The sequence below is a fragment of the Tachypleus tridentatus genome, chromosome 2 (assembly GCF_004210375.1).
Source record: "Tachypleus tridentatus isolate NWPU-2018 chromosome 2, ASM421037v1, whole genome shotgun sequence".
Classification (NCBI taxonomy): Eukaryota; Metazoa; Arthropoda; class Merostomata; order Xiphosura; family Limulidae; genus Tachypleus; species Tachypleus tridentatus.
In genome coordinates, this window is record NC_134826.1 from 67,673,560 (window position 1) to 67,681,821 (window position 8,262).

An 8,262-nucleotide genomic window follows, 5' to 3' on the forward strand; every position below is an offset into this window, starting at 1 on the left:
AGTATCTGAGAAATGTTTACATGAGTTTGGTCCATAGCAAGTTACTGACATGCTGTGTGAAAACAGAATATAACTACTAGTATATGAGAAATGTTTACATATGAATTTGGACCACAGGTAGTTAAGGCAATTAATTGAATATATTTCCATCCAATTATACTATTTTATATGGGACAGGCCATTTTAATTCTTCAATGATGTCAATTCTGTAAGTGTTCAAGGATGATATGAAATGTACAGTTATCCATGAATGTTTAAAATATATAGAATTTATTCTACAGGTTTACTTACGAACTTTATGAACTGTAACATTCTTTCCTAGAATCTGACACACACAATGACAAATGATCGTATTGTCATCTATAATGATTTGTTTACAACAAATAAGGACCTGGTTCTCTTATAGAAAGTTACAGGTTTCTATGTAATTCATGTAAACTTGGTATAGTAAAGCTGTATGTTATCAAACAAGAAATATATATGATGTTTCTTGTTCTGCACAAAATTGTAGGATAACAAAGATTTCCCTTCAGTTCAAGAGTTTTCCAACACTTTTAGAGTACTACTTTTTACATCATATATAAGTGTAACAATATAGTAATATTACTAGTTACAAGGTAAAAACAGTGTTCCTAATTATTTCATACATTAATCAATGTATCCATAGTGAAAACGCTGTCTATATGCTTTTTCCATATCCAATGAATTTCTTCTAAGTCGTCGACCCACAGGTTCAAGATCATTGTAACATCGATTAAATACACGTTCAACTGCTGACTTTGCTTCTTGTTTGGACACGTTTCTTACAGCCAACACTGAAGCGACTGCTTTGTTCTTTACACAGTTCTATGTCAAAAGTAAATTTAAATAAATACATTCATTAACAGAATGAATAACTACAGAATTATGAAGTTGATAAAATAAAAACAGACCATCTTAAAAACTAAGGTTGATTTTTTACTTTCTTGGTGACATTTAGAGCAAAATATTTTAGGTATTTTGAAAGAAACAATACACAAGAATAGAATGAAAAGCATGCCAAATCAAGTAGTTTGTTGTTAACAGATAGGAAAAAGATATTTGGTTGAAACATTACCAAGGAAACAGAAGAGAACCAGAGTTTTTTCATGGTGATTTACATCCAAAAGTTTAACTGCTTTATTCATTAAAAGGAAACAACAAATTATGTATGTTTAAAAACAATTACAGTCATGTTAACTGTTGACAACTTGTCCAAAACATATTGATGATATAAATTAATTAATCTAAAATCATGAAATTATTACTGTTAGTGGCAATATTTTGACAAAAAAGTAGACAATTGCCAATGTTTTATCCATAACAAAAAAATTCATTAAAAATACAATATTTTTTATTTTTACTTCTTTATAAAGTTGTTATAAAAATAGCAGAGCACTTCAAAATGAATACCAAAATTTAATAGTAAAACCTTATTACCATGAGTAGAAAAGGGTGAAATTTCTAATTTATTTGGGAATTTAAAATATTTATATTTAAAAAAGTAGTACCACTTTATAGAAAATAATTAGTTAAAGAACACTGGTTACTTTGATGGTTATGGTTAGTAGATGAAGAAAACAAAAGCAAAGGTCAACATACACTGCTGGCCAAAATCTTAAGGCCAATGAACATAAAAAAAACATTTGTATTTTGCATTGTTAAACTCAACGTTGTGAGACTAATTGAGTAGAGCTTTGAAAGATGAAAATAAGAAAAGAGAAAATAAAAAAAACATGTTTTTAGCATTTAATAGGGAAAATGTGAACATTATGAAAATAGCCTAAATACAAGCTGATCAAAAGTTTAAGACCATACGTAAACAAAGCATTAATCGGTAAACAGGTAACGAAATTTAGTCATTTGTGTTCAAGCATTAGCATTATCAACATCTCCCACTGACATCACCTGTGTTACATTGGGTAAAAACATGGCAAAGGCTAAAAAGTTGACAGAGTTTGAACGTGGCAGAATTGTCGAGCTGCAAAAGCAAGGTGTCTCTCAACGTGCCATCGCTGGTGAGATTGGGCGTAGTAAAACTGCTGTTGCAAATTTCTTAACAGACCCTGAGGGATACGGAACGAGAGTTTCAAGTGGTCATACCAAGAAAATTTTGCAAGTGTTGAGCAAAAGGATTCGACTGGTTGTCCAGCAAGACACCAGTCGATCGTTGAACCAGATTAAGGCCCTTATGGACGCTGAATGCAGCTCAAGAACAATAAAACGGCATCTACTAGAGAAAGGCTTTAAAGACTGTAAACGTCTTCAAAGGCCACACCTCCTTCCACTTCATGAAACAGCTTGGTTAAACTTTGCTTACACGACCAAACATGGGACATAGAAAAGTGGAAGAAGGTTTTGTTCTCTGATGAGAAAAAAATCAACCTGGATGGTCCAGATGGCTTCCAACATTACTGGCACGATAAGGATATCCCACCGAAGACATTTTCTACACGACACAGTGGAGGAGGTTCCATCATGATCTGGGGTGCTTTCTCGTTCCATGGAACAATAGAGCTTCAGGTTATACAGGGGCGTCAAATAGTAGCTGGCTACATTGGCATGTTGGAGAGAGCATCCTTGTTGACTGAAGGCCCTTGCTTGTTTAGAAATGACTGGATCTTTCAGCAGGACAATGCTGCAATCTACAATGCCCGCAGGACAAAGGACTTTTTCATGGCAAATAACGTAATTCTTTTGGACCACCCAGCGTGTTTGCTCGAACTGAACCCCATTGAAAATGTTTGGGGGTGGATGGCAAGGGAAGTCTATAGAAATGGACATCAATTCTAAACAGTGCATGATCTTCGTGAAGCCATCTTCACCATTTGGAATAACATTCCAGCCAGCCTTCTGCAAACCCTTATATCAACCATGCCAAAGCAAATGCTTGCAGTTATTTGCAATGACGGCTGTGCAACTCACTACTGAGACCTCTTGTTGGGCATTTCCTACCCTGTTTAGGACTTCTTTTTGGTATGGCCTTAAACTTTTTACCAGCTAGTATTTAGGCTAATTTCATAGTGTTCACATTTTCCCCATTAAATGCTAAAAAGTTGTTTATTTTTATTTTCCCTTTTCTTATTGTCATCTTTCAAAGCTCTACTCAAATAAGTGGTTGAGTCTAACAACGCAAAATGAATATTTCTTCTTTATGTTCATTGGCCTTAAGATTTTGGCCAGCAGTGTATGTATGTGTACTAATACAACTTGACTGGCAGCAATGTCTTTACAGTTGCAAACTGATAAAAAATCTCCCAAACTTTAGAAGTAGTAATCACTGAAAAAATAAATATAATTGTTTCATGTGGACTTTATGTTTGAATGGAAGGATAGGAAATGCTATAATCACACTTATAAGAATTTGCAGATTCATGTTAAATATCTGTCTGGTTCAAGGTGACCAAATTTACAATGTAAAACCTGGAACAGCTCAATCCTTGCCCCTAATTTCAAAATGGTCCTTGTGCTTTTTCCTGCCACCATGTCCTATTGAAATCACAGTTTTGGAAATAGTATGTTCAACATTTCATACATTTCACTTGCCTTTCAAAAATAAATGTCTGCTTTTAGAAAAAAAAAATCCTATTCAGCATTTTAATTTTATGATACATTAAACATTGTTCATAGTAAAAAATATCTTAGAGAGCAGTCCCTAACATTGAATTGACTAGTAGGTGAAAGTATAGAACATATTTTGGGACAGTGGAACAAATTAACCAAAAAATAAGAACCATCTCAGCAAAATTAGGATGTCTGATTACTCTATTACAGGTGAAGTCAGAAACATCACAGTATCATTTGAACAGCCACTGTGGCATATAAGCATACAGTTTGTGTTAATATAAAAATATTTCTAAATTTATTATTTCAGTAGGTGTGCACACTTTCCACTTAACATGTTGATCAATAACATCATTAAATATTGTTGCTATGGCAACCTACTATTCTGTACATTCACCTAGAATAGTACCTTTTCTCTTTCCAGGGTAAAGGTAACTACAAGGTCACCTGCAGCATGTAAAATTAGACAGTTGTCTTTTCTACTAACTGTCAACCCATCTCTTGAGATTATGACCTTTCTTATGTTACATTGGGAATGACCAGTCATGTGGTTTGCATTAATTGCTCTGCATAAATCTCATAGTTACGAGTTCAGCAAAGCAAAATTTATTCAACTTGGAACACAATCACAACAGAATTAATTGATCTATAGCATCATAAAATGATTTCAAACCTAACTCTACAGTAAAGGACTTAAAGTTCATGGTGATATGCAAAACACACATGAACTTTGTTTGTGCTTTAAAAAAGCGTACCAATTATCACTTTTTGTTCAGACATTTTCCTTTCAAAATCAGTAGTTAGACAGCTCAGAATTATATCACAATAAAAAAAATTTCAGTATCTAATAATGCAGACCCATCTTGGCACTCTCATAGAAGAATCAGTGTTATATGAAGATTCCACCATGCTAAACTAGAAACAATTTGATAAAAAACAATGAACATAAATTTGTTTTTTTCCAAAACTTTTTCTCCTTTCTGTTAGGTAATACTACTCTAAAATGGTGTTGAATAAAATCATTGATAACTTTTAAAATGTAATTTCTTTTTTTTTTTATTTACAATAACAGAAAATCAAAACTGAAATACAGTTTTACAGAAAAATTCAATAAACTTCCTCTTCTCAAAGAACAAAAAATCAGTTTAAGAACTAACTTACTGAATGTGCTTTTGCAATATGAAATGGTGAAGCAGTACCCTCAACCATAGCACTCAAGAATGAACAGTGCATTAGGTTGGCAGCTCGTACCTAGATAAAGAAACAGATACAACAGGACTGTAAACCGTCATTTATAAAGTCCAGCCTACTTTGTGCAAGCCAAACAATCAACATTTATAGTCTAGCATACCTCTGTACAATTCAAATGATCAATATTTCTAAAGTCCAGTTACCTCTATTTAAACAAAACGACCAACATTTATACTCTGACTTACCTCTGTACAAGCCAAATGATCAATATTTCTAAAGTCCAGCTTTGCTCTGCAATAGTCAAACATGTGAACAAATTCATGAGCCAACACTCCCTGAACCATCCAGTCTGATCGAGCCATTTTGACAAACCACCACCTGGTTTAATTCTGGATCATATCCCCCACTAACTTTTTTGTCACAAACTTCACATGATATATGACGGCCAATGTCCACTTCACTGTAAAATCACAACAACTGTTAACATATACACACAAGTACATGTAAAAATTTACATTTTACATACAATAAAAAATCCTCAAAATTAATTACAACTATTCATGTACATAGCTAGATTCTTCCTAAAAGCACAAACAAATAAAGATTTCTTACATTAGGGTTTTAAACCAGTTATCACCAACTCTGTATAGCCACAATGGGGCTCACCTCTACAAACACTCTTTTCTATCTAAATACAACAAATACAGAAACTTCCAGGTTAGAGATAAAACCTAGTCTTTTCATAAGATTCTCAGATTTAAATGTGATAAAACAATCTAGACTGTACATTTTCTATATGTTCCAAACCTTCAGCCTATTCTACAGGAGAATAACTTATTACAAATATTTCCAACCCACCCCCCTCTCATCATGAGTTAAGGTCTAAAATTTTGAATAGACCTGCTTTATTAAGCCAAAAGCTTCTTCCATTTCTCAAATTAGTAAATGCGACAGTTTGCTACATCAAACAAACAAAAAAGAGCAAAATGTTAAAGTCCTTTAGCTGTTACAGTACCAAAAGTCAAAGTAAAAAGTTCTTTGCAAAAAGTAAAATATTAAAGAACTGCTAATCCAAAATTAAGAGGTTTTGTTTTTTTCAAATGAATCTCAGATATAGAACAAGAGAAGTAAACAATTTTTGTAAGTTTAATTACTTCAGAACTGGTGATGCTGAGCCACATTTTTAAGTTTCCATTAATTAGATAACTATCATATGGGCAACCACATATATAACTCTAACAGGTTTTAAAATAATTTGGTTTCAAAACAAAGTATTAATTCAGTACATTTGAAAACAACATGAGTTGAATGGTAACTTTTGGATTACTTACCACCCTGAACTTTTTAAAGCACCCATCATCAGTTTAATTAAAGGACCTGTAAAAAATAAAAATGTTACAACAATAAAATAAAGTCACTGCATCAAAAGTTACTCCAATCCCAGAACTAATGTATGACCTTCAGAAAAGTATTACAAGTAGTTTAAAAATGTTATAGTTTTCAAATTAGCAAATCTGTGAAAGAGTGAAGTCACAGTTTATAGATACCCTTTACTCATGTATTTACATCAAGAGTGTGACTGGATGTGATAATTTCTTTAAACACTTTCTTTTGAGTTACAAAATTCTACATCAGTTACTTAACAAATTCTCCTTAGCAGGTATAAAGCAAAAACTCCCATCAGGTCAATTTATACAGTGAAAAATCTGTGCACTAAGAATATTTTATTTCATCTAAAGTAATATTTTGTGCAACGTACAAACACACACAAATACAAACCATGTCAAAATTATTAAACATGATGTAAAGATTCACAACAGAAACAAGAAATTCAAATTCCAACTTTCACAGTAAATAATTGACTTAAATGATATATCTTAACAAACATATTTTAATGTACGTATTGTACCTTATCAACAATCAAATGATCAATAATTTCTGATTCATTAGCTTAATCTTTTACTTAAGATAATTTATTTATACCTCAATTTTATATGACCACGTAGTGATGAAATTTAAGCACCCTAACAGTGACTTTGGTTTATTTGTTTTTGAATTTCACGCAAAACTACAATAGGGCTATCTGCACTAGCCATCCTTAATTTAGCAGTGTAAGAGTAGAGAGAAGGCAGCTAGTCATCGCTACCCACCACCAACTCTTGGGCTACTCTTTTACCAACAAATAGTGGGATTGACCATGGCTGAAAGAACAAGCATGTTTGGTGCAACTTTGGTTTGAAGTTTTTGTAATTTCATGATTTAAGACTTCACATAGGAAGAAATTCAAAAATTATAAATAAATGCCCACAGAAACAGCTTTTAAATGGACTGTTTTTCATTTATCTTATTTTACAACTTTTCAACCTCTCATGTTGCCATTATTAAATAAGTCTCTATTTTAATAGACAGTTACATAACATTTGGTTTTGTGTAAATGAAAACATGATTTTTTTTGTCTAGTATACAAAAAATACATGAGTGGAGAAATACGTTTCAATGCATGAAATAATTATCTAAAGTCAAAATAATATATGATACTGTGTTAATAGTATAGTTCTAGTAATAGACATATAAAAATTGTTAAATAAGAGTGTAGGATTATGACCATTAATCTTATAATTTAGTTCTTATGTGTTAGTGTTAGTACAACTAGGGGCACTACCACTCCTATTACTACTAGTGTACATTGTAATTTTTATAAATAAGAAAAATTCAATCAGCTATGCTTATTTTTATTTACCTTAATAGGAAGCTTGCTCTGATCATAAGCTAATAGTAATGAACTAGTGTTAGTACTAGTATTACTACTGTGTTTGTGTGTTTTTCTTATAGCAAAGCCACATCAGACTATTTGCTGAGCCCACCATGGGGAAGTATTACTACTGTTTATTATAATAGGAATTCACCTTACTGTAGCGTTGAATTTCTGTTTTGTTTTTTTAATACATTAAGTTTAACATGCAAGTACATATCTTACTCGGCGATTACTGGTTTTAGCCTTATTTAGTATAAGGCGGGTAATGTTTTCACTACTCCAGTTACCATGATTTGCGTGAATAGCATCTGAAAAGAAACAAAACAGAAACATAAAAAATTTACTACTTTTTTCATTATTTGTAACAACGAATATATATTTATATATATATAAATATGCTTACTTTTTTCTAAGCATGAGTATACATTCCGTTCACATCTTGCCTTATCGATTTCTCGCCTAGATTCTCCAAGAACAGCAGTTTCAAACCAAGTATGAACATACTTATTCCCTCTTCTCTCGGGGTAAAGTTTAAAGGAATCTTCATTGTATGTGTCATTTTTAATATTTTCAGTACTGATCTTCTCTTTGGTATTTTTTTCTTCTTCACATACGTTATTAATTGATTTACCACTATTATTACACGACATCCCAACTTTGTTTATTTCCATACTTCTTGACCATCCATGCTGCTCATGATAAAGAGCCAAGAGCGACATCTTTTTTAATTTATT

At 32.2% G+C, this 8,262-nt stretch overlaps 1 protein-coding gene across 1 annotated transcript; it reads right to left on the bottom strand.

The window, feature by feature from the left end:
* Positions 1-533: 533 nt before the first annotated feature.
* On the bottom strand, positions 534-8,262 carry LOC143244100 (mitochondrial inner membrane protease ATP23 homolog). The gene is given in 6 exon segments (XM_076488170.1): positions 534-846; positions 4,744-4,833; positions 5,019-5,133; positions 5,135-5,233; positions 6,105-6,150; positions 7,932-8,262. Coding segments are annotated over 6 exon segments (864 nt in total). The 5' UTR covers positions 8,248-8,262; the 3' UTR covers positions 534-648.